The sequence below is a fragment of the Melospiza georgiana genome, chromosome 3, assembly GCF_028018845.1.
Source record: "Melospiza georgiana isolate bMelGeo1 chromosome 3, bMelGeo1.pri, whole genome shotgun sequence".
NCBI lineage: Eukaryota > Metazoa > Chordata > Aves > Passeriformes > Passerellidae > Melospiza > Melospiza georgiana.
Genome location: NC_080432.1, coordinates 92028922 through 92056285, shown reverse-complemented (window position 1 = coordinate 92056285; position 27364 = coordinate 92028922). Strand labels below are relative to the sequence as shown.

General features: G+C 36.9%; 1 protein-coding gene across 1 annotated transcript in view; it reads left to right on the top strand.

Moving 5' to 3' along the window:
* Positions 1-27151, top strand: part of TAF1B (TATA-box binding protein associated factor, RNA polymerase I subunit B) — a 45730-nt gene extending 18579 nt beyond the window's left edge. Inside the window, exons 9-15 of the mRNA XM_058021530.1 lie at positions 15325-15472; positions 17512-17689; positions 17994-18040; positions 20784-20874; positions 21320-21390; positions 23291-23516; positions 26543-27151. Of these exons, the coding sequence (XP_057877513.1) occupies positions 15325-15472; positions 17512-17689; positions 17994-18040; positions 20784-20874; positions 21320-21390; positions 23291-23516; positions 26543-26762 (981 nt within the window). The 3' untranslated portion in view covers positions 26763-27151. The remainder of the gene's footprint in view (positions 1-15324; positions 15473-17511; positions 17690-17993; positions 18041-20783; positions 20875-21319; positions 21391-23290; positions 23517-26542) is intronic.
* The last annotated feature ends 213 nt before the right edge of the window (positions 27152-27364 follow it).

Genomic DNA, 27364 nt, shown 5'->3' with positions numbered 1-27364 from the left:
CCCTTCTCTCAATCTCTTCTCCAAATTTAAAAGAAAACTTTAGGAAGAAATGAGTTAAGAATCTCTTTTTTCTTTCCCCAGTGATGGGGGGAGGCCTGGAGGAAGTTGAGCTTGGTGGGTTAGTTGAATTCTGTTCAGACCTGTCTACCACCTTGTCCCTGAAGACAAAAAGAATGGGTATTTCCTGAATTATCCTTGCCACTTCTTCTGCCCTGGAGTGTGGTCACAGAATGGCTTCTTTCTAGAAGCCTTTCTCCATTCCCCCTTCCCCTTCCCTTTCTCTTAGGTGGAAGTAGCTGCACAATTCTAAATCCACAGGTTTTACAAGGACACTGAATGTTTTAGTGTTGACAGTGTTGTTGAAACACCTTGCTGCCTAGGAATCTGTATCTTAAAAATTCTTCCTTTTTTGTTCTGTAATTCAATTCCATCCTCTCTTTTTTCATGTTTTTGTTTGTTGTTTTGTATAATCCGGAGTATTGCTGCCTGTAACAAGGAATGTACTCACTTAAAAAGATTTGAACTTGCCAGCATGATAAAATTACCATCTATACTACTTTTTGATTGTCTTAGTATAGCTTTTTTTTGTTTCTTTTTACACATGCAACTTCCAGTTTAGATTAACAGAAGCACTGTTTAGTTTGAATTCTGCTCTAATATGCCTATTTCCATCCCTGGATATCTTGATTCTGAAATGACTCCTAGTGTTACTCCTCAGAATTTTCCATGATACAGAAACACTTTCCAAACTTCCAGCTGAGAATGATGTTAGCATTCTTCCTTACCTTTGCCTGTGGAAAATTCTTGAATGCATCGTGGTAAAGCAGCAGAAATATACTCCGCTAGTCATAAATCACTGTTGTGGACAAGAGAAATGAGTCATGAAACTCAAAATCACATGCCATGATTTTTTTCCCTTTTATCCCACCTAACTGGAAAGCTTATTGTTCTTACCTTCTTGCTGATACCTTGTCTCTTTCAGGTTTAATTGCTTATCATTCTACATTAAAATTATGTTTCTTTCTGTGCTGGATTAGGCCAGTAGCTCTGGGCAGCTCAGTCGTGTTCATTTAAATAAGGACTTTTAATTAATGCTCCATTATGAACTGATGTTGGCTTTGATGGAAAATTGAACAGTTTGAAAACAAATGTTTGTGCTCTATAATTCATGCAAGGCTTTCCTTCCCTAATGGTGTCCTGTGATAGGTGTTGAAGTAGATGTTACAATGTATTTATAAAGTAGACTGGAAGTCTTCAGCTCTTTTGAGAATATGCCAGTGGAGCGTGAAGTGTTTTGTTCTGTATGATGCTTTGGCTTTATTTTATTTGTGTTGGAGGAGTACATACCTTGCTCTTATGCATTTACACACACACCCTCCCTAGCTTGGATTAGTAAATTTCTTTCCTCTTTTATTTAGGAATGAAAGGTTTCCCTGAAGAATGTGAGAGATGATCATTCTTCTCTATTCTGCCTGGAAACTTTCCAACTCTTTTGTTTCTTCTTTTACAGTATTCTGTAGTTTGTATTTTCTTTTTGTTCTTCTCTTCCATTTTTTAAAATGTTGCCTGGTTTTTTTCTTGGCAGCACTTTGGTATCCATGTTTCTTTAGCACTAATCCTTCTGTCACCCATTTTTCTGTGTCAGCTTCAATCTCACTTCTGATGATGATATGAGAGATCTGATTTCTGAGATGAGTTTGCCAGGCTGTTCCTTTGCTAGCAAATCAAGCATGCTTCTGTTTTGCAGCTTTGTTCTTCATGATGCTCTTTCCTGCAGAGCAGCTCTTGAGTTTTGATTAAAGTATGAGTTACGTTCTTCCAGTGAGACTTAGTGGTAATTTTGATTTGGTTCCCCTTTAACTTTACTGTGAAAAAGGAAAAGGGTTTTCAGATCAGCTTCTTATGGGAGCTGGAGCTTCAGTCCACTTTCTCCTCTCCTCTCCTGACCTTACAAAGGTTGCTTGACTGACAGGATATTTTTAGCTTCTGTTTTTCCCATTGCCATAGTATTAATTTGTTCAGGATCCATGCCAAGCTAATCATTCTACAGTTCCTGAATCTCCCCTTTTACATTTTTTTAAATACTGCATATTAAAGTGGAGAGCCCTTTGATGTTTAGAATTTCTTAAGATTATTTAAAAAACAACATTTGTTTTTCAGAGAACTCCTCAGTTATTTCCTTGAAGCTTCTTGTGTGTAAATTATCTGGGCCTCTCCTTTGTAAAATACTCCATTTTATCAGATAGTGGTTTACTTTTTTGCAGACATAATTTTTCTCTTCCTTACATGTGATTTTAATGCAATGGATTCATATTCTTTTTCTAGTTATAGCACAGTCTTGCTTTTCTTCCTATTTCGTGACATACCTATTTACCTGTGGCATTGAAATTCAAGATTTTTGGGTTGTTTGGGTTTTAAGTTTCCCTGTTGCTTACAACTTAACCACCTTTACATTGTGTTTCATTGCAGAATATCTGTAGTTTCTTGTCTCTTTTTTTTAATCTAGGATATGTCTCTGAGCAGTGCAGTCAAATGCCTCCCCTTGCTTCAAAAAGGGGTATCATTTTTTGGTGATTTTCCCTTTATCCAATTATCCCACAATAAAAAGAGGAGTATGGCAGATCTGTCTGGGAATGTAGTGACCTACAGGACTGTATTTGGCAAGGTCTACTTGAGAAAAAGTTTTAAACTCAGGACTTATATCCTTGTGCAGTACTACCCCATGTGGGACTTGTCTTCCACATTATAAATGACATGTAGTGTTAATCATTTATGTTACAATAGGATTATATGTTGCAGAGTTTCACTACTGCAGATGGGTTACAGATATGGAGCCTCACATTTGTATTCTTTCTCTCATTCTCTTCATTACAGGCAATATTACAATCAGAATATGATTGTTAATACTTGTACCACATAAACACTTTGTGCCTTGTGACCGTCCAACAACTCAGTAGCTCAGCAGAGCTGCTTTGAATTACATGGGGATGTGCCACAAAAATGTATGTGAATCAATTCAGCTTTGTTCAAGCATAGTAAAAGCCATTTTGTTTTGTAAATTTGGCTGAAAAGTTTAAGTAATTTAAGACGCCTCCTGATTTTGATTTCCCTGTGAATGTTGGGGGCAGAAGAACTGTCAGGTAGCCTGGAGGAAAACATAAAAATTGAGGGTTTCTCATGGATTAAGGAAAGACAGTTGCTCTGTGATTTGACTTGCCATATACAGGCAAAAGCAGGAATTGGTTAGTCCTTAGCTTTTGAGCATAATGGCTCAATTTTAGAAATAATTTGGCATTCAATCCCCAGTAATTTCTAATAATCTCTACCAGGTTGTTACAAAGTGTGAGGGGGTTCTTGTACAATATGCTGCTGGGATTGGTTGAATAATTTATCTGTGTTCTGACCAGAAGTAGCATCAGTGTTATGGGTTTATTGAAAACTAATTCTTTGATTTACAGTACCTAATAACACAAGGAAACTATCACTCCTGTATCTAAGTGTATTGCTTGGTTTATTCACATTGGAAACACTTGTTTGCATTTTGGTTTAGATACCTTAAGCTGCTTTTGTTTTGTTTCCTGCAGTCAGAAGCATATCACAGATATTTTACTGTGTTTGAAGTGTATAAACTTAGATAGGATCTTCCTTGGGAAGCTTTGAAAAGTAGCTGCTCTCTCACTTACTGAGTATTTTCATTAGGTCACATAAATCTAGATAGCAAGGAAGGATAGAGATTAGCAGAGGGACTGTTATCAGAGTACTGGTACTTCTCTCTTCTTGCCTACACTCAGCTCTTCTGGAGGTCTGTGCAAGTTTGCAAAGCTTGAAAACAAAGCCTAAGGACTTTTTCATCATTCTTTTCAAACTGAAAGAATTAATAATCTTCTCATAATAAAAGATCACTGGTGACCCTCATTGCACTACAGGGAAGAATGAGTTCTATCCTTGAATCATGAAGTGCTCAGGGAAAAACAGAGGGGATGGTGCTACTTGGAAATCTGTAGAGTGCTCTGCTGATAGATCAAGGCATAAATCAATATGAAACTGTAATATTGACCGCTGAAGATCCATGGAAATCTCACTATGACTGTTTTTAGCATCACTAAAAATATAGGTACTTGTCTTGCTCTTCAGGCTAATGCGTCCCTTCAGTTTTCTCCTGTAATTCCTTGGTTTGTACCCTAAATTGAATGGAATGTGGCTGAGTGCTTTCATACAGCAAATGATAGTTCATTCTTTTTTAATGTTTTATATCAAAGATGCTATTTATGGTACTGTAATTTCATCAACTTAAAAGCAAAGGATTAGAATTTGCTTCATTACAGAGTTTGAGTATGTGAATAGAAGTTCATAAACTGTAGAGTATTTCATAAGTGCTGGTGTTTCTTTAGTTGTGGGTGTGGACTTAGTCTCCTAATTATAGTACTCTTCTAGGAGGGACAGGTGAAGTGAATCACTGTTCTAAGGCTTTATGTTTCTTGTCCCATTGTCTAAGGAGTGAAATTCTCTGTATACTTTTGTATTGTGAATTTTGTGTGAGGACATTGTACTGAAATTGTTGTTGTGGAAATGATTTATAATGTTTGGTGACTGTTTTAGTGTTGCTTATTTGGCAGATGATAACAATGCTATGCTAGTAGCAAGTTAAATAATTTTCTAGTCTGAAGATGGTTTTTAAAATAAAATGGTCTGCTGACCATTTTTGATGAATAAACCATGTAGGAAAAAGTAAAATGCATATTGCTGATACATGCAAAGATTACTTACATGGGCAGAAGGAATTTTCAAAGAAGAATGATAATTTTGAAAAAAAATCCAGCGTAAACAAAGGTATACCTGCAAGTTCCTAAGTTTTCATCATTCTGTTGAGTCTTCGGTTTTTTTCACTTTTCCTCTCTTTTTTTTCCTTAATAAAATTCCAGATTCTGTGTGAGCAGTTTGGAACAAGTCAAATATTCCCCTTGTTACATCTACTGAGATATATAATCTTGTAGCTTCATAGTTAGGTGAACACAGATGGAGAAATAGTGCTTGAAATTTCTCAGACTTCATTCTTGTCCCAAAGCTAACAGGAATATCTTTATTCTAGGTGGAAAAAATCGTATTAAGTAAAGAAAAATTTGTTTGCAGTGTTCTCTGAAAGCTGGTGTTATCAATGCTGCTATGTTCAGGTTGCAGCCTTAGTTTAAATACCTGTGTGATTTTAATGATACAGGTTTCTGTAATCCCTTTATGATGCAGTTTTTGAACACACAGTTGTTATAGACCAGCTACATTAAAGTTATTTTCTAATAACTCCTGACATCTAATGAAGAATGGAGATGAAAAAAATTTATGTTAATGTATGAATCTATAATGTACTGTATCTTAAATACTATACAGAGATTTGATTGTTTTGCTTTTCTTACCCTTCCTTTTGTTGCAGAAGAACTGAGAGTACAGAATCACAACAGGCATTATCAAACAGAGACAACTTTCTCACCAGAAAAAATTAATATTATCTACTTATCTTTCAACATAAAGAAGAGGTGATGTGGTGGTAGTTTGTAGAACATGTTCAGGAGGCAATTGTTCAATGTCTCTTCCAATTCAAGGACTGGGAGGTGTCAGCAGAGGTTGCTGGTTTACAGGTTCAGAATCAAACAGCAGCAGATGTGGCTTCATATGTTTTGTGGGTAACTGGTGAAATTCCTTGCCTTAAATGATGCTCTGGATGTTAAAAGGGCCAGATGCTGACTGTACAAATGTCATGGAGGAATAGAGATTGGGAACAAAAGAATAGTGAGATCTCACTGCTGAGTCAGCCACAAAAGGTACAAAGCTGGACAGATGTTTGGTAGTGTTGTGGCTTGCTTGGTTCGTAAATTTCTCCCTGCGCATTTTGCTTGCTCGCTTCTGGGTGCAAGGCTAAATAGATTATTTTGATTGATGTGGTACAGTCACTTTTTTTTTTTGTTCTGGGGTTTCAGTTAAGCTTTCAGTTTGTGGGTTTTGTGTTCTGGGGAGACTTTTTTAAAGATCGTAAAACTTCATTTTTCATTAACTAGTTATCTTAGAAAAACTCTTTTAAAGTCATAGTTCAAGCCTTTAAGTTAAGTGAACTAAATATGGTCTGATAAAGTTTCACATTTACAGATCTCAGGGTGTTTCTTATTCAACTTGAAAAATCTTGAGGAATGATTAAATGGTAAAAGTACACAAAATCATTGCATAAAAGGGGTATGTCTAGCCTACACCAAAGAATTCTAAGCAGTAAATATGACACATTTTTCTTAAGCAAAACTTTGCTATTTGAAAAATAGCTTGTATTTTTCTAGTGACCTTTTGGTTTGTTTTGATGGAGGAACTATAAAGGAATTGCTTGTTTAATAACTCACAATGTAAAATTCCTTACTGTTGAGTAGTAGTGATGATCCCAATGCCAGGAGGAAGCAGGAACACTTGCCAGAAGCCTGGCCTAGGAATGTAGCGAGAAGAGAAACATGAAAAGCCATGTAAGAATAAATAAATTCTAGGTCATGGGGGAGCTCCTGGGCTGACGGGGACTGCAGCTCAAGGGGTTTTGCACTTTACCCTTAATATTTTTAAGTAGTCCTCAGTTCTGTGCAGTCCTCTTTTGGCCCTATCAGCAAGTACAGGTCCTGATTTGTGAACAGATTAAGTTAATACTCTATCTTCTTTTCATTTCTTTGAATGCTGATTAAAGTTTTACAATATGAAATTTAGGAATTACTGAAGAGAACGTGCATTTAGCTGAGACTGTATAAATGCTCTAGGGTGTAGTCATTACAATTTCATCTCATATTGTTTCTAAAGCGAGATAGCGTCTGAGTTCAGTATGCAGGAAGTCGGGAGCTGCTTGGAATCTTTTCCTTTTCCTCATTTAATATGGAGTTCAAGCCTGCATTAGTACAAGCCACGTGAAACCAACTCAGTTGTAGAATATTTGGTCCTTTCTCCTCCTTTGATGCTGATCATTCCCCCTGGTCACAAGACTGCTTCTGGGCTGGGCTCTCAGGGCTGGTGTTGTGCAGCTCTGTCCCAAGGTGGAAAACTGGGACAAAGACACCTGCCTGAGGGACTGGGGTGGGTTTGTGCCACAGTCATGAAGAAACCTGATGATTTTCCAAATGCTGTAAAATGGTGCCTGTATTTTTTTTCCACACTGGCTTTTTGAAAGGATTTTGTATCCCTTAATAATCTGCTACTGGCTAAAGCACATGTCTTCAAGTCATCACACAGCTCTTAGGAAACTGCTGACTTATGGACATGTACAAAATACTTCGAATTTTGGTGGATTGCATATATATATTTTAGTTTGGGTCTGATTCAGACAGAGTAATTCCTGACTAAATCTGTTCATGAACTCATAAATACAGGTCAAAATATTTGCTGTTTGCTCTTGGAGAGTTTGGACTGGAATGTTTACAGCTTTCTGTTTCCCTGGAAAGCTTATCCATCAGACTGGCTTTTAGACATGTTCCTCTGTTTGCTGAAGTCTTCCTCTCAAAATATTCCAGGTCTAATGTGTAAGAGCCTCTTTTCCTGACTAAAATTTGAATTACCTTAATTGCCATATGATTTTTTATTTTTTGTTTTCAGTGGTAACTATTTAAAGAATTCAAATTCAGACAGAAGGTGTTCATTCTTATTTATTAAAAAAAACTTTTGAGAGGGATAAAATTCTATCTATACAAATTCTGCTAATCAGCTGTGCTGCACTTACTTTCCCAAACAAGGAGGGATTCCTGCTTTGTTCTGCTGGTGTTTTGAGATACCTTGTAATCTTAAGGTTTTTTGGAGTGGATGTGTATCCATCAGAGGGGCTTTTTTCTCTGCCTAACTGTGTTTTTTGTGCATTTTAGCAGGTGCATGCAGTACTTGTTCAGGGTAGAAAGTAGTGCGGAATGAAAAGAAGCAAGGGTGAGGCTTTTATTTGAAAGAAAAAAGCTGAGGAGGAAGTTCACTGCTGAAAGGGTTATTGTAATCAAGTTTATCATGAGAGCTGGCTGTTGTGTAACAGAAACTCTAGCTTGTCCATACCTGTCTTTAAGCATTACTTAATGAAGAAAGAAAACAAACTTACCGAAGTATTTATGAAATTCAATAAAATTTGTTTCCAAACTCTTAGATTTCAATACATTATGACAGTTCAGTTCCTTATTGGAGTCCTCTATGTGTTTTTAGAATGACTACATTTTTTGGAAAAGTGATACTTGACTGAGTTTGCTTGTGAGCATGAACAATGTAATGCTCAAGCACGTGTCTCTCGTGGTTTAATAATATTGAAACTCATTTATTCAAAAACCACTTTAACCAGGAATCATGTAATGAAAAATATGTCTTCCTCTGAAAGTAGCCCATTAAAAAGCCTGTTAGGCAGCCAAATATTTTTTTTCCCCGAGTAAAGGAGTACATCTATAATAGACATTCAGATGGCTTTTTTCTTTGTATGTAGGTTGCTGGCTCATCCTCATGCCATCTTGAATTCTTCAGTAAAGAAGAACTGCCTGGATCAGTTTAATGCAGTCTAGCACCTTTTTTCTCTCAAAAGTACATAAACTTTGTTTATTGAGTCATTTTCTAAAATTAATCTTTTTGCTATGTAAAGGCCCTTCTCACTTGCTCTACAGCAATGGCCAGGAGTAATTTGGGATTTTAGGATGTAGTAGTTGTTGCAGCTGAAACAGTTATTAAAAGGAGAGAGAAAGTGAGAGCCTGCCAGTGTGATTTCTGTGATTTTGAGATGGTATCCCAACTTCTTTTTTCTTCCCTTCTGCCCATTTGTGACCTGACACATAACTTGGACAACCTGTCTCCCTGTCTTTCAGGTCGACAAATTATTTTCCTTTTATTTCTTCCTTCTGCTTGATAGGAGGCTTGTAAAGGAGCAGCTTTACTTGTGTGCTTGGTCTCTTTGTCTTTCTAATGGAAGAAGTTCCACGAGATGCATATTTCTTTGCAGTTATCTAAATGGAGTTCTAGCAGTTTCACCTGTCTTCTTCTTGTCATTTGGTCCCCTTTTAATAATTCCAGGCACACCCTCTCACTGTTACATCAGCGTCTGTATGTGATTCATGGATATCAGGGTTTGGAGAAATCTATCCACTCATTTAAATGCTATCCACTCATTTTAAATACTAATTTGGGTGTAAATTTCACAGTTAATACAGTCCATGTAAAAACGAGTGCACTGAGTCAGACGTGGGGCTCCTGGAGTGTGTTCTCCTGTTTCAGATGTGACTGAGGAAAGGAGGCAGGAGCAGGGTGCAGGGGTTCCTCCCTGTCCAATTTCACACTCACCAGCCAATCACAAGCCTAGGGTGTTTCTGTACAGCAGTGGTGACAGTGCTGACTATGCCATGGAATCTCGGGATGGTTTGGGTTTGGGTTGGAAGGGACCTTTAAAGAGTCTCTTCAAACATTGCCTATGTCTTTTCTGTATACCCTTTGCTCTGACAAAGAAGGCTTTCCTGAAAAGACTGCTCAGAATCTAACCATTACAAAGTTGCCTACATTAATTTTTTCCAGCTAGGTTAAATGGAAAAAAAAAAGTTTCACTATTTCCTATTTTTTCAAAGTTTGTATTCATTGTAATACACAATGTTAAAGTACCTTTAATTTGTGTTTGATGGCTATTACATTCGTTTGTGGCTGTTCCAGGTGTGATGGTGGTTGTGCCGGAGAGGTAGATAGAGGTCAGGCAAGGGGGAAAACCGATGTTGTTTTAAAATAAATTGGCAGTATTTGTTGGTGTAGGTTTATAGGGAGGTAGCTAGATTAGTAGTACTGTAACAATATGCAAATAACATGAAAAATATGATTTGTGACCATGTTAATGATCTAGTATGTAATGATTGGTCCACAAGGTAATTTCATTCAGTTTTAAATACTAATTTGGGTGTAAATTTCACAGTTAATACAGTTATTGTCTCTACTGTCAAGTCTTTTATGCAATCTGCATGCACTGTGGCTGCTGTCATCCCACATCAGGCTCATGCTGCAGATGACCAGATATATGTGAACCAGTTGAGCAGCAGAAGCAAAGTAAGGTGAGCCAGGTGCCATAGAGAACTTGACTGCTCTGCTCCATTATTGGTACCTGATTTTACCTTATGTAAATGTAGAGCCAGCTTAGGTTCCTGGGAATGTGTGTTTCAATCCAGGCAGCATTCAAAGATCTTTACATGCACTAGGGCAGCCATTTGGTTTATTATTTTTACAATAAATATATTTTATTTTATTTTATGGGCATGCCCTGCTTTACACAAGGTATGAAGCAGAATTCTGGATTGTGTTGCAAAAACCCATTCCTCAACCCTCATAACTTGTTGTTTTCCAAACCTACGAATTGAATGGCTTTATTAATCCATTTCCTGGTAAGTTTAGTACACTCTTTTTCAAACTCAGTCCAAGTTGAATTTGTCATCTTAAAAATGATGAAGCCTTGCATATCCAACTCTAAATATTAGAAGATTCCCTAAGATTTACAAAAAAGCTGATAATGAAAAAATGAGTCAGATCTTATTAGGTTCCAGTATTAAATGATCATTAAAGAAATCCCTTGGGAAAAATGTCCAGTGTGGAATAGAAGCATCACAAAGTAGGTAGAACTTCAGAGAATGTGCAGGCATGGGGAAAAAAGGATCCCAGGATGGAAATGCACAGGTAAAAGGGTAAGGAAGGGAATTGTGCTGCAAAAAAATACTGAACAGGAAAGAAAGATGAAAGAGAAAAATATGAAATGAAGAATTTAGAATAACTGTATAATTATTTATTTCCAGAAATAGTAGAACATTATCACTATACCATAAGCTGAGTTGTGAATATTGTGAATATGTAAGTAATGGGATATTGTCCTGACACGGGTGAAGGAAATGGCTTACACAGTTATCCAAGAAAAGAGTCAGCCAGACCACATTTAAAACAAGAAACTATGGAGCCTGCAAATTGTTCTAGAAAGCCAGCCAGTGCATACTGTTTTCTGCTTGTTGATCAGCAATATTCTGATATTGTCCAAACAAGTAGGAGAGGCTGCAATCTTGGCTTACTCAAAACAATTACCTGTTACTTGATCTGATTATCATGCTAATAGTTTGGCTCCTCTGCTCCTGAAAACCAGTTTGTTGTTTTCTAATACAGGTGAAAAATGCCATGTAACTTTGAAAGATAAAGACAACTGATTTAAATAGTTTAATGAATATTTATCATTATGAAAATCTTGTTATAGACACTTTTTCACTGACTCAACGACGTGTATTTTGTTCTCCTGTGCTCAGGGGGCAGGGGAAAGTACTCTCAAGTAATACTAATCTTCTATACTGCTTTCTGGAGTGATCTTATTTGTCATATGTGGGAATAAGAGACAAAGATTTAAAAACAAAGCTTAAGAAAAGGTCTTGGCAACCTCTGTAGCCCATCTGGACAAGTTACAGACTCTGTCAGCATTGTTGATCAGTCTTGGAGGAATCCCAGCTTGCGAAACACCTGAAAAGACTAGCAGGTGGAATAGCTTTAAAAGGGCTTTTTGTCAGTCTTCCTGGAATTATTAGGTGCCCTTAAGGGTTTGTAACTTGAGTTTTATATGTGGTTTTTATTGTGTTTCCCAGGTTCCCAAAATAAGGTGAGAACTTAGTAACTTCATGTGGTGATGGACAGGGGAGTTGTCCTAATATATACCACAGAAATACATCTTGAAGTTTTTAATTTATGATTGGATAAGTGAAAGTTATACTTGGAAGGCATGTGGCATATGATCTAACACTGTCCTCTATTGTCCAAGTACTCCTCCCTTGGGGTTTAATCATGGGTTGCTGGAGGCAGAGTTTTTTAACTAAAGGAGGGAGGCCCTGGCTCTGGATCTTGCTTTCCTAGTGAATTTGCTGGTTGACTTCCAAGGCAACTTGTTTTATCAGGTTCTTTTTTTTCAGAGATACATAGCTGAGTAGAAGGTGGTAACTTTTATTAATTTTGAGGCTGCTTGTATGCTGCATCTTTACTTAATATTGTCTCAATATTTGCTGTGTCGGTTGTGTGGAATTTGGGAGTTCTTTCTCTTTTAACCCTCCCAATATGTTTGAAATTTGACAGAATAAAAGATTTTTTGTGTGAACCCACAGCTCTTTCAGAGTTAAACAGAGTATGAACAGGGCATACAGTGGCTGGTGAAAACAGCCAGTGCTTGGTTACTGCAGGAACCCTTCAGTGTCCTTAGCCCTGGCCTTTCAGCCCTGTGCTGTGTCCCAGGCAGGTGTGACCTTGTGCTGGATGCAGCTGTGCTTGCAGCTCCCAGTTCCAGAGGTGACTTTGCTGCTGGAAGCAGGGGTTCAGTTCAGCCTCACCATCATGGCACAGGGCTGGGACTACTACAGGGAATGTGTTTGGGCTTAGGCTTTAAACCCTGGGAAACAGCAGTTGATTTGGTTGAACTTTATCTTCTATTAGGATGCACATTCTAAGTGTTTTCTGATCTCTTATGAACACACATCAAGAACAGTTTTTGTCTGTTAACAGTGTTTTAAAAATAATCTAAGTGGTAGCTCTCAGTCTTAATTTTTATTTGTAGTTTTTATACCACTTTTTTGTCTTCAGAAAAAAAAAAAACATTGGTTGTCATTGCAAAGTTAAGCACTCTCTAGCCGTTTTGAAAAAGAACCCAGTTGCCTTCTGTGGATTGCAAACAAAAGCTTTGAACCAAAAGCAGATATTGGGCAGAGGGAAGAAGGTTTGATTGACCAATACCTAGGATAGGAAAGCTGTCTCCTTGCCCTGGTGCAAGGAGGGAAGCCAAGGTGAAAGGTGATAAAGGTGTCTATTGGAGTCCTCCAGTTAAGATCTATATTCCTTAAAGTAGCTCAGTGTCAGATTAGACTTTGGATAACTCTGTTGGTGATAGTTTGATGTTTGAGAACGGGAATGCTTCAAATTACTAAATTCCCAGTGTCTTCATTTATTTTCACCTGTGATATACTATCAAGAAGCTACTAATTCAACTGCTTTTCATTAGGGGAAAGCATATTTCCTTGCTATCTAATTATGAATAGTATTCATGTAATGTTCTTATTTGAATTATGTGGGACTTTAATTTTTCTCCTAGTACACTCAAGAGAAGTTACCTATGATTCAGGTTTTGTTCCAAGATTGGTTTGGTATTCAATTTAGCACTGCTTTTTAGAAGGAATGGGAAGTACTGTGAGCCTGGTCTTCTGCAGAGCTCTGGTAGTGCAAGTTTTACTTGTTTCTCAAGATAGTCCTGGAGCAGTCTAAACCAATTTTAACACTGTTTAGAAACTATAATGAACATGATACAACTTCCTAACTGTTACAAAAAGTTACATGTGTAATAGTAGGTGACAGCAGAATTATTCATTTGCCTTTGCATGTGTTCATGCAAGTCTGAACTGCAGTCTGAGGGGAGATCATTTAAAAAGAGACAGCGTAATGTTGGTAATCACTCAAAACAAAATTTGAGCATTGGCTACAGAGCTTATATTAAAATAAATGAAGGCAAATTATTGAATAAAACTACATTAGGTCACATCATGTCTTGTTGTAAACACAGTTACTCTGTAATCTGAACCAAAAAAAGAGCAGAAGCCTGCATTCACTTTTGTTCAGAAAAGTTCTGAAGCTGTGCATAAAGTGTAAAGCCCTGCTAAGTTTCTTTTAATGGAAGGTTCCAAATTTACAAATTGACTTTATAAAATATGAATACATGATAAAGTGCTCTGCTGAATCAGAAAAATCCCTAGCTAAGGCAAAAAAATCATTGCTTTTTATACATTTAAAATGTTAAAGTAGCCTGAACAACTGAAATTGTTGCTTTTAGAGGTAAATTGAAGTAATCATTTTAACTACAAAAAATTAAGAATATTTAATGAAGCAGCTCAGGTATTGTGAAATGAGGGTCAAACCTCAGATCCATACTTACGCAAACCTCAGGTCCTGCTGAGTTCATTATGAATAAACATGTCAAAATCTTGCTGTAATTTATATTCTCCTATAGCAGCAAACCTCAGTACAAATTGTGAGAACTTTCTCATGCAGCCAATGGTTTCAAAAAGAGAATTTCAGATTTATAGTCACTAATAAATATGCAAATATGGCTTTTTTTTTTAAACTAAATAACACGAAAGATTCTGTGGAAGGGTTCTAGAGGATGTGGGCCTGGTGCTGAATGGGAATATGATTACAAAAACAAAGGAGAAGGCTAAAGTGATGATTGGGTTTTTTTGCCTCAGTTTTTAAGAAGCAGTTTAGGGAATATGTGAATGAAGTGGACATATGAAGGTTCATGGGCTGCAATGAGATGCTGCACAAGTGTTGAGGCAGTTGGCTGGTGTCACTGCAAGGTCACTGTCACTAGGATTTGAGCAGTTCTGGTGACTGCACAAGTCCTCAAGGGAGACAGGGCATCCTTCCTCTCTGCTTGGCACTGGTGAGGCACATCAGAAGTGCTGGATGCTGCTCTGGGCTCCCCTGTACAAGGGAGACATGAATGCAGTGGAGAGAGTCCAGTAAAGGGCTCTGGAGATAGGGGAGTGGGGCCTGACAAATGAGGGGAGCTGAGAGCACTGTGACTGTTCATGCTGGAGCTGGAGGATAGTCAGGGCAGGTGGTGCCTGCAGGAGGCTGCAAAGGAGGAAAACCAGATCCTCCTTAGTGCTATCCAGTGACTGGATGAGATGAAAAGGGCACAAATTGAAATACAAGAAATTCCATTTAAGCGTAGGGGGAAACAAAACCTTTTTTTCCTTTGTACATTGGAGTTGGTGAAACACTGGAGCAGATTTCCCACAACCCTTGGAAGCTGCCATCTGTGGCCATGTTCAGTTTCTGACTGGATGTGCTCCTGGGCACCCTGATTGAACTGACCCAAGCAGGGGCTTGGACCCAGTGGTCTCAAGCAGTCCCTGCCAGCCTCCACCTTCTGTGCTTCTCTTAGCCCTTTAGACAGTTCACCCTCAGTTACATCTCTATTGTTTTTTTCCCAAAGCTCTCAGTTTTGGAGAATCTGGATGCATAATGAGCATTTCACAAGAAAGGTGGTGAGGTGGTGGATGATCTGAAGCAACTTTCTGTTTTTTCCTTTTGTATTTCATGGGATTTAAAACTAGCAATTTCTCTTTGCAGTACTGTAATGGCTGTAATTTACTGTAATGTAAGTGGCTCCATTCTTGCATGTGTGTTTAGTCATAGTTTGCTAAAAAAATCTGTATAAATAATCCTGTATTTAACAATTCAGAATTTAACATCAATAATTTTAAATAGTTTAAAAATATGGTAATAGAGCAAATGTATAACCCCTCCAATCCTGTCTTGCAGTCGTGGCCTGAATATAAAGAAGTATTCAACAAAATGCATGAGCTTGCAGCATTTTTAGACCTGCCTCGTTTTCCAGATATAACAGAAAGCTGCTTTCTTCATCCAGACATGCTGTGCATGAAGTACTTGATGGAAGCTAATTTACCTGGTAAATATTTTCCCTAACCTGAACTGATAAAATTTTTCTGTGGTTTATTAAACTCTAGCAAAAAGGCTTAAATTACTACTTCAAAGTACCTGCTCTTTTCCTTCTAATTTATTCCCATTTCAGCTTGAACTGAAAGATATTCTTTCTATAGAAAGCACCTTCTTCAAACATTTAGAGTACGTGTTATGGGCCCAGATATGCAGGGGCACTCTGATGTTGGTTCTGTAAGGCTGTGGAGTGGATCCTTCATTTTAAATCTTTCAGTATCCATGTGAACTAAGAGGCACCTGTTGAATTCATGTGATATATTAACTTCAGCGAAATGATTCATGTAGTTGGCACCTGATTGCTTAGCTCTGAAATTCTCATATGTAGTAATGGATGTATATTCTTTAATAAAGAATATATTTTGTGTATTATATAATATTGTATATTACTATTTATTTTCATATTAATTGATGGTGTGTGACAGATCAGCTTCTGTCTCACTTCATTTATATTTTAGTTCTGAAATGATATATAAGTATTGACTCTTTTCTGTCCTACAATGAAGTCTTGAATATTGACTTGTCAAGGAAAAGACCAGTATGTCCTAGTATGTGAACTCTCTGTTAGGTTACCATATTTTCTGTCAAATATCTTTGTGACTGAAGATGAGTTACACAGACAAGTAGCCTGTAAATTTTTTTCTCAAAACATTCCAACAGTTCATAGTAGGGGAGGGAGTTATTGTGTTATTTTGCAATTAGTTAGAATGAATAAAAGTGTTTGGTTTTTATATTTAGTCACAATTGAATAGAGAGACAATAACCAAAAGGTTTAGGGCTAAAATTCTGGAGTGGTAATTCTGATTTTGTAGTTTTATGCCAGTGTTGTGATCCCATAGAGGATTACATTATTTTACAGATTGTGAAGTATCAATTGAATTTTTAAAAGGCTGCAAATTTGTTATTTTCAGATCTTTTACAGGAAATGCAAAACTAAGTACTCTTTGAAAGTTACTGCAAAAGAGGAATATATTGTCCTTTTCCGTGCAACTTAGATTTTTATCGTGTATAAGCATTTTTTTTATTAATTGAAAAGGGCTGCTGCTGTTGTCTAACAACTCCTAAAAGAAGGCAATGAATTGGGAGTGTTAAAGGACACTAAATACCAACTAAGAGACTATTTTATGTATCTGAAATGAAATTAAATATGCTTCTAGTATTTATAAGAAAATTTAGTTTTCACTTTTTTTCTGACTTTTACTGTTATGTGCGAGAGGATTGAAAACAGGTTCCTTCTGAACTCTTTGTAAGCAGCAAGAGGGTATAAGTACAGCTGGATTAAGGTTGTACTTAGTCATACATTGCTAACCTTTGTGGAATCTGATGGTGATGTAATCAACTCCTGTATTTCTTGCTGAACAGGAAAGGTGAGAAATTTGGGGGATTTGTATCTGTGAAAAATAAGCAGAGTAATAAGAGCCTGTACAGATAGGCTGCTGTGTACCTTGTGGGGCTGCAGCTGGATCTCCCTGGCACAGCTTCTGCTGGGGAGCAGCAGTGCTGCCCTGCCACCACCAAGCTGCTCTGCCTGCACAACCAGCTGCTTTACAGCCAGCCCTGCTCCTCCTCTGTGCAGGGCTGATTCCTGCCAGGGCTGGTCAGTCAACATGCAGGAAAAAAGTTTGTGACAAGTTTTTTGCTTTTGGGCATTTTTTTTTGAAAATATATTTATGTGAACTTGCAATAGGCTTTCCTGCAAGAATATTCAGGATGATCTCACTATATTATTCAAGTAAGATCAAAGCACTATTAAATATGTGACTTTTTTATTCTCCATATGAATATATAATAAGTCACAAGTGTTTTCCATGTAAGCACAGTGAAGGTTGCCTAGTATTTTTAAAAGTATCCAAAAATACTCCTCAACTGAAAAAATATGGTTGTCAAATGGTCCTAAAAGACCTAAGCAGTGTTTTCCTCAATGCCCAACATATTTGCACTGCAAAAACATTTCTAGTTTGTCTTGACATTTTATGTTTTTATGTTAATCAGATGAATTGCATAATTGGACTTGTCGAGTGGTGAAAAAGACTGGTATTGGAGAAGTGGATTTCCTGACTCTAATGCCTGGAAATAAGTCAACAAGAAAAGTGAAATATGATGTTCTTGCTGCAGCAGTTATTGTAGTTGTGCTCAAATTATTGTTTTTATTAGATGATCACTATGAATGGTAAGTGTACAGACAAATCTGTAGCAACCCTCAAATTTCAAGTAGTGCAAATGCTTGTCTAAGATTGTTCTTTCTTTAGAGTTAAATTTATACTACTCGAATTTCACTTAAGTTCAGTAGCTTAAACCATACACTTGAAGGCATTTTAGACATGAAATATTAATTACTTTTAAAATTCATTGGGTTGTATCTGATGCTTGGAATAAAATTAGGATGACATTTTTGTCTGTTATATTTGAACTTCATGTGAAAAGTGAAGCATTTGGATCTACAAAAGAGCCTGATTTTTAAAATTTTTTTACAGGGTACTTTCAGAGTTTGCTGAAGAAAGAAATAAAAACAACACAGAAGGTATATGAATATTCTAGTAGAAGCTAGAATCATTCTAGTAGAATGATTTTGTAAATGAAACTGTTTTGCAATCAGGGTTAGAAAGACTTTTCTTATTGATCATGAAAATGTGTTTTTGTCATTCATTAAGGGGAAATTTTATTTAGAGAGAAGAGTAGATCCTGTTCATGTAAACTGGCCCCAGAGTACCTGCACAATTCTTTTTGTTTGGGATAGGGGAGTTTGGTACACATTTTGCTGGGTGCCTCTCTTCTGCTTGTGCATGTTTGCCTCTTGGTTTAGAGTTTTATGTGTGGTAGGTGGAGATGAATGGATACACCGTGAAAAGGGAGCACACTTTGATCGTAAATAGCAGATACTTACTAGGGGCATCAAACCACATTTATGATAAAATCCAAACTTGTTTAGTCTTGTTAAATAAAATGTCTTAGTGTGTAACATATTTCAGATGTAATCTAGTTTCTTAGTCCAAATAATCCTGAGAGAGTGTGGAAAAGCTAGCAGCAATTAAGATGGAGAAGATAATGGTGTGAACATGGTTCTTTGAGGGCAGAAAGACCAAATCAGAGATTAGAAATCTTCAGGAAGATGTTCCATGGCCTGATCCAAATCACAGTTGAAGATAAGATCCAAGATGTGTTGCAGTTTATTTGCAAGGCCTTTTATCCAGTTTTGGGTCATTCTGACCCTTCTGATGCTTTGTTTAAAATTTAGGTCCATAATAAAATTACGGTGTTAGTCATGTGTGAGCTCAATTACTGCTGTAACTAGAGACATCCCTGTTAACTAAAACTGGTAATTTTCACATTAAGGTGGAAACACAAACTTATGGTGGATTTTTATTTTCCTTTTTACTTCCCTTGAAAACTTGAAGTACATGATAGTGACAGGAGTGAGGAGTTGTGCAACTGCTTTACAAGCTCAGGCTCATTAATGTCTTAATGGGGTTTCTCCCTTATTAACAAGTCTCATTGCCCTTGGGAATTAACAGCTCATTCTTTGCCCACTTTTTTACTTTAAAATCTGCTGGTGCAAATGATCCATGTGCTGTGTTTTGTTGTCCCTATGCTTAAGATGTCGGGGTGATGGCGAGCAGCTGCACAGAAGAGCTGATGTGAGAATTTCTGTTAGATGACTGATCAGTGCCAGAGCTCAAAACTGCCTCTGGCATTTTCCCAAAGTTAGAGTGCTTAAATGAATAATGGTTAATACTGAGTTTTAAAGATTCAATTTATGTTGACTCCATTATCAACTTAACTATCCATTCTCTAGTCAATTTTTTAAAATTAAAAATAGTATTTCAGCTCCTACATTTCTTCAAACTACACTAGAAGCAGTACAATAGATAGTTATAGTTACCTGCTGTGTGTGTTCTGTGAACTGCACCCATCCACAATATGGGTTTTGTTCAAATAAAAGGTGATTGAGATTTATGTAGATATATATGTATGTGTGTATTAGAGCTGTGTATTTTCCAGTCAGCTCAGCTACATGAATGTCAGACCAGCAGTACTGGCCAGGTGAAGGGTTATTACAGTGTAGCATTGTGTCTCTGACAATGGGTTTGCATGTGACAGATGTTAATAATTCATATAAAGTTTAACACCAATTTCTACTGGCTCCCACACTGCTCTCCCAGCAATTTAGGAGTATTTACTTAAACCTCGGGGTTTAAGGAGCTGATAAAAGAAGTTGTATCCAGACCTTTGAATTTCAAGGACTTCTGAGGGGTCTTTGTTCCTTTCATGTATCTCTTGCTTTTTGAGACCATCTATGATTTTAGAATCTAGACTCTCTGAAGCAGGATAGTACAAACAGCAGAAATGCAAATAATACAAAAGGTACATAAGTTTGATTGTAAGAACAGTGTATGCATCTTCAGGAGAGTTTGAACAGCTGGCTGGCAAAGCTGAGCATGACGCAAGCATTGCATGCAGTGCAGCTCAGGCCATGGGGAAATGCAAAGTCTGGTTAATTCACAATGCAGATATTCCACCCACAGGGATAAGAGTTGATTATTTTTAAATATGTAAGTCTACACCATATTTCTGTTTGGAATTCTTATCCCAGTTGGTCTTCTTCAGTCTTGAGCCTCTTTGGAGGATCAGTGGTAAAGGTGTTGCTAAATGTCCTATGTCTTCATGTTTTTGCATGTGCTGGTAAATGCTTGTTCACATATCAACAAGTGAAGTTCCTGTGCTCCAAACCATGAGAGACTGATATGAAGACCATTGTCTAGTTTATCTTTCCAACCCTATAAGATTTCAGAGGTAGTGGGATTGACAGTGGGGAGCTGGTGAAACTATGTGAAATTTTGCATCTGATCTTCTTTAGATTTTATTTGTCTAAATTTAAGCTTGATGCACAGTTTCATTAATCCCTTGAATTCAACTCTGAAACAGTTGAAGGCCACTCCACACAGTGGAGAACAAGTTGATTTGGTAGAGAGGAGGTAGTTTCTAGGCTTAGCTTTCCAGAAAGGAGGGAAAAGGTTTGACTTGTGCTAAATCAATGAAACCTAAGATATGGGGCTTCTTTGCACTTCCTATGACATGCTGTTCTTTCGTTCCATTTCTGTGTTTCTCTTTCTTACAGAATTATTAGATCAAGTATATTTTCTTTAAGCGCATAGCATTTGAGTTAGTTTGTATACAGGTGCAAGATGCAGGGTCTAAGTGCTTAGGGACCTTCTCTGTCATTTCTTTCATTTCTTCCCAAACTAAAGTGTGTATGTTTTATTCAGGGGGCCCATATTTTGAGTTCAAGAAGTGGTATGAGGTGGTGAAACGTTCCTTGGATGTGGAGCAAAAGAAACTGGATGAAGAAAAGGCCAAGTAAGAGGTTTTTAAGTACTTCTTTTTTAAGGTAGACAGTTCTGCGTGAACTTCTGATCCCTACAGAAATGAAAAAAGGTTAGAAATTTGTTCCACATATCCATTCACCAAGCTTGAGTGAATAGAATGACTGCTTTAATTTTCTATTTATACTCATAAGCTTTATCCAGGTTATTTATTAAATGCTCACTTACTGTGAAAAATAGCTTATACAGCTGAACAATTAACTGATTACAGTAGATCTGGGCTAACATGCCTTGGTTTACCTGCTCAGAAAAAGATTTCCTTTATATGTTGGAGGGGCAGTGGCTCTTAATAGCACTAAACATTAGATTATTTTGATTTTAATTTAAAACTTTAGCAGTATTTGTAATAATTTATTATTCATTTATTCATTTGGTCCAGCTTTCTTTTTGTTAACAATTCTTATGTCTCTTACTGGTAGGTATCTGTGGAGATGTGAAAAGCCATTGTTTTATTCAGTCAAGAATAAATCTAAAGTTCTAAAGAGAAGACGTGAGTAAACTTTGCTTCTTCCCAGCAACACAGAAATCTGCTCCAACTTTTCCCATCATAGATCTTCAGCTGTGACTGATAACATTTACATATTAAAATATTTTGTCTCCTCTCTTTCATCTCTGGGTACAATTAATGTAGTACTGTTTTACAACCTGTGGCTCGAATTTTTCAAACATGCACAGCTGAAACTGCCTTTGCCAGTCTTCCTAACAACCTACTGAGCCATGTCTCAGAATGAGTGCTCTTGTCCTCATCTTCTCTAGTTTGCCTTTATGTCACTGTTCCTCGTGAGTTGTCGTTCTTCTGTAGCTTTCCTGTTTGTTTCTCCTTTAGTTTCTTGAATGCTTTGGTATGAATATCCCAGTATGTCCTTTAGTAGATCTTGCATTTCCCTCTTCTCTCCCACTCCTTGCAATCCTCTGCAAAAAGCAAGGAAGGCTTTACTTGAGTAGCCAGCACCATGTGGTGAGAATGCAGGTACAGCTGCTGAATTTTAGTAGCTCTGGAAGTACTTGTGAGAAGTTTCTGGAGTCTGTATTGACATAAAAGCAAAGAAACAAAACCACAAAACCCCAATTGTCTGCAGAAATAAGGAAAAGCAGAATTTTATTCAGCCAAATGAGATCTGGAGTTCTTCATTCTACGTTTTATGTTATCCAGAAAGCAGCAGGTATTTGAAGAGAGTTATTAAGTATGGCAAGTGGTATTTTTTTTATATGTTCTTTCAGTTTCTGGAAGTGATGGTTCAGGGACTTCTAAACAAGTTGTATAATCCTATTTGGTTTGAATTACACATGTTGGATTTCTCCTGCAAGAAAACAGTGGGAGTTTGTTTAAGTACTTACTCTTCAAAATCCTGTTGGAGTGCTCCTGCCGTCAAGTCATGTTCCATGGAAAACTATGTTTAGATGTATTCATTTCAAGCTGATTGTTTACTCACATGCCCTTTAATTTGTGCATTTATAGGAAAGGAGATTCCTCTTCTGGCTCTGCTTCTCTTGGAGCTAGAAGAGGACCATTTAGATTATGGAGCTTTATCATAATGTGTGAGCAGGAATATCACATAATTGCAACTGGGCAGGATTGATCTTAAAGCAAATGTACCACAATAGAGGCGGTGCTCTAGAACACTTATGTGCCAGGTACAGGTTTTCAGAAACCTTCCTGAACCTTTGATTTTGATCATAGATTTTAGTGTCATCTTGAAAGATAAACTTCCCAGTCCTTGGATGATTTTTGGAGGTTTTTTCCCTGTGGTTTTTTTTTTTTTTCAGTACATGAATGTGTTTCTTTAAATACAGCTCATAAAAAGCAGTTAAAGGTCCAACAATGTTTTTTAACCTGCTTTTTATCCTAGAGAAGTAAGGCATAGGCAGTCATACAGTGTGTGCTGATCTGTCATGATACCTTCTTTCCCTTCTCAGCCTCAATAACTTAGGAAAGCTTGTCGTTCATCCACTAGCAGCAGGCAAACATGGAATGGGTTTTTTTTTATTGTTGGGGTTTTTTACCAGTTGAAATTTGCTTCATGGAAAGCTTAACCTTCAATCCATGTGTGTATGAATGTGCTTTCTATCAGCATAAAAATCCTGGCAGTATCAAATGGATTTTACAGGTTTTACCTGCAGGAATGTTTTAAGAGTGCCCCACTACTAATATATTTAGGTATAAAAGACATGGCATTTTGAATTATGTTTCAAAATGTTTCACTAAAACCTGCAAAGAGGGTAGCAGAGATAACCTAGAGACTTCCAGGATTTCTCAGTCTTTCATGCAGAAGTTAAAAAAAAAATTAAAAAGCACAAATACCCCATTTTCTTGTTGTATTAGTCACCTCTAAACAGTATTCTGGTACTTAGTAGTTTTACATTTGTTTATTTTGTTTCTCTTTGCACAGAAATGGTTGTGAACTTACAAAATCAGTTTGGCAAGCTGTCTGGTTCAGTGCAACGTGCTGAAAAGCCAAATCCTTCAAGTTTTCAGTTAAGTTGGTCTGAAGAAAACACAGATGGGAGTTGTTTTCACGGGCATAGCCTGAAGGGAGTTTTGCAAGAAAAATGTGGTTTACTGACAATCATGAACCCTGACTATTGGCTGTGTACAGTTAAACTATGTAATGAGAAGTAAGTATTCACATTTTTGCTAAATAAATTTTGGAAAGTTCTCCTGAAAAGAAAGTCCTGTACATACATTTTTGCAAATGACAAATACAGGGTGTGTGCACAGCTATGTGCTCACATACAGTTACAGTCATTTCTAGAAAGGGGTGTGTGAGGAATGGATAGTCTTGGACTGTGAGTAGACAAACTGTAACATGAAGAGTGATCAAAATGAGCTTATGAGAAGAGAGATGAGACAAAATCAACAACTAGAGTCACATGGCGAGAGTAGCAGCTAGGTGCAAATACTTCATTTCTTTACAGTGTTTTATAAAAATGTGTGTGATGCAGCTCTCCAGAGAATGGAAAAACAGTCCCATTCCTCTCCTCCCTGGCCTCTAAAAAAGCACAGAAAATTAATTTTCTAAATCACTATACTGATTTTTTGATGGCCTTAATCACAGTGACTTCTGGATCATATACCAGACTTTGGTTCTGCTATTGGTTGTATTATGAAACCCTAATCCAGAAGAGGAATGTACTGGTGAATATTAGTGAGGAAGATCAACTCTGTAGCTGGCTTGGAGTCTCCTGAATTCTGAATTTCTCATGTATGCTATTGAAAAGTGGGTTTTTTTGAAAGAAGGTTTGGTTACATTCATGTGAAATGAGATTTCATTTGTCTGTTGAGTAACATGTGATATCTTTATCTGGTATATAATTTGAAATGGTATTCAGAGATCAATATCCCCTGTGCAGTCTGGTCCTGATTTTAAAGCATTCCATTCCCTTTGAGATTAGCTGGGTTTTATGAGTGCTGTTTTTTCTGTCCTTCGGTGGATTTATTTGCTTATCTTTATTTTCCTTTTCACATTACTTTTCACATACCCACAGTGACATAAATGGGTTGGAATAATGTAAGCACAGTGTTACATTACAAGAGGTTTGGTTATATGGATTCATTCTTTTGTATGAATAAGAACTTTTTTTCTTTTTTTTTAAGGGAGTAGAGGTAATAATCCTTTTACCACAGATTTGCGTAAATCTTATGTACACATTGAGTGAGTGGATATTTCGGTGTATGCTTGTGTGAATAATCTTCCATGCAAAGTCCGTTTTTAAACCTACATTTTCATATGTAATATATTAAAATGTTAATGGCAAACTGTCATTAGCCTTCATGAAACAAGATTTGAATTTAAATTCTTACCGGTTAAATTTCCCATTATATCATTTGCAATGCAAGTAGTTAAGTATACATCTGACACTTATTTAACATTGGAAAACAACATGTACTCCCTCAGATATGAGGGTTTATCCTCTGTGTATGTAGAATAGAGCTAAAAAAAAAACTTACAAATTCTCTATATTTAAAAATCAGCATGGCCTAACAGAACTGCTATAATGCTTTATTCCTGGGACTAAAGTATGATTACAGTGTCAGCAAAGCTGAGATCAGTCAAATCATTGGTGAAATTTTTTTTATGTTTTATTTTAAAACTTTGTTTTAAACTGGATTCTAAACTGATTTGCTGTTCTATTATTCTATTATTCTATTTATTATATTCTACCTAAACTATTACACCTAAGTTTTTAGGTGACAGGAGTTGTACTCAATGTTCATAAAGATCTTTTCCAAGCTGAAGGGCTGTATAATTCCATACGTTATGAGGTACTAGAGTGTGTGAAAAATGTTGTAATTCTTTTGGGAGGTGTCAGGTAGGGCAGAGGATGGGATGTATGGCATGAGAGACCTAGTTGCAGGTTTCCAATGTGCCAGACTTTGGGAGGCTTTGAGCAGACTGTGCTCCCTGAAGTGCAGCTTGCCTGGCACTCAGGACGGGTCTGACTGTTCCTCCAGTTTGAGGTAAAATGTAAATGTTTGCTGGGCCAGAGGGAGCGAGCAAATGACTTTATAGTCTAGTAATTAGCACACTTACCTGTAAATTGGGACAGACAGATCCCAGTTGTTGTTCTGGTGAGTATTTAAGACAGCTGCTCTGAATCAGACACAGGGAACATTTAAAACTGCTTGTCCACATCCCAAGGCAATACCTAGTAAGTTAGAAGATGTATAGAGTTTATAGGTGAATATAGCGCCTGAAGCCCCATATCAATGTACAGTGTTTTTATTTAAAAATTGAAACTTTGTAGTATTTTAAACTAAATTTAAGCCTTATCCAGTTTGGTGTTTTTCCAGCCTAAGTTGGTGAACTTAATGTTTACAGAGCTATCTCTGCAGCTCGTCCTCTCTGTCATCTTTTGTTTGGTCTGACACTTGTTACCAGCAAATCTAGTCTGCTATTTTCATTATATACTTCATCAGTAAAATCACCTCATCATTTTCATTAACATTTTAACCACAAAAGCTACAAAATAATGAAGCAGAAGGCTGCTACAGCACTAATTACTTTCTGTTGACCTCATCAGTGTTTGCTTGAGTGTTTCCTATGTTACTCTTTTACTCCATTGACTTAATTTAGCTTTTCTCTCTTGTTTCTATACATGTAATTTGTATTTAGCACACAAAGGCAATGGACAATAAATGAATGGGTTATTATCCCATGACATAGTGTCAGGAAGATGAGAGGGGAGCCCTGTGGAGAGAGAACAGAGTAAAGAACCTAAGGTGTTTGAATTGGATAGTCTTAGAAATTTAAAACATAGGGTGAGGTAGTCATTTTAAGACTTTGCTACATTTTCTAAAAGCTGGAAGAACAAACAGTGATTCCATTTAGTCCTGAAAGTCAAAAAATGTATTCTTTGCCTGGCTGAGTAAGATCCTGATTCATAATGCAAGAAGCTATAGTGGCTTTTTCTTCTTAGTGTGTTTGCACCAGCTCTGAAGATACCTTGGTTCAGTCCTATGCTTCATGGTTTTGCAGGAGTGGATCACTTCACAGGAATCAACACTGTAAACTAGAATTGTGATTTATGCTGTTGGTAAAGTGTAAAGTTTGTCTCTAATTACAGTTTAATATATAAATGCTAGCTAAATACTAAATGTATTTGTAATTTAGGGCTTTTGTTTTCTCTCCATTTCTTTTCAGATTGTGTGGTCATCTGGCTCATTACAGAGAAGTGGAGTTTCCCCAGAGTTATCATTTTGTGCTAGGGTTGTTCTCTTTTCTTCTGAGGATTCAACCCTCTTATATCCATGACGAGGTGTGTATGATAGAACACAGACTTTTTAATAAAAAACTCTGTAAAAAACTCAAATACAACACAGTGCTAAGGAAGATAAAAAGGCCTAAAACCTCCAGTATTTAACCCATGTAAATTAGTTGGTTGGATCCCAAACCATGGTATTACATCTGAACTTACACTGATTCTTTTATCTTACGGACATTTTTTGTAAAGATAGGAGTGCTGAGATCGACTACTGTACTTCAGTTTTAGTGTCATTTTATCTATAATTTAAGTGACTGTTACTGAGAAAGGAAACTGCCAAGGAAACTGTAATGACCATTTATTTCATTAATTTGCATCAGAGCCAACAGGAAGCTGTGAAATTACCATTTTTTGGGGCATAATTGTACATATTTTGAGTGTACTGGACATGACATTAGCATCTAATTACATTGTGAGATTTTGCAATTAAAATACCTATTTTTTTACCTACCATTGTATGACAGTAAATATATTTCTATTTCTTATTTTGTTTTTAAATACCATGTTAACAAATAAAAGAAACAGTTGTTTAATGTTGTCATTGCAGTGAGTTTTTTCTTTATTATTTCTAAACGGCATTCCAGTTATTCTGGAACAACTCTGCCACTGTTTTCTACATTTTCTTGCATACTGTATATTTCTCAGTCTCTTGTTGTGCCTGAGACTGTCATTTAGGTTAACACCTTTCAGGTCCAAGTTCC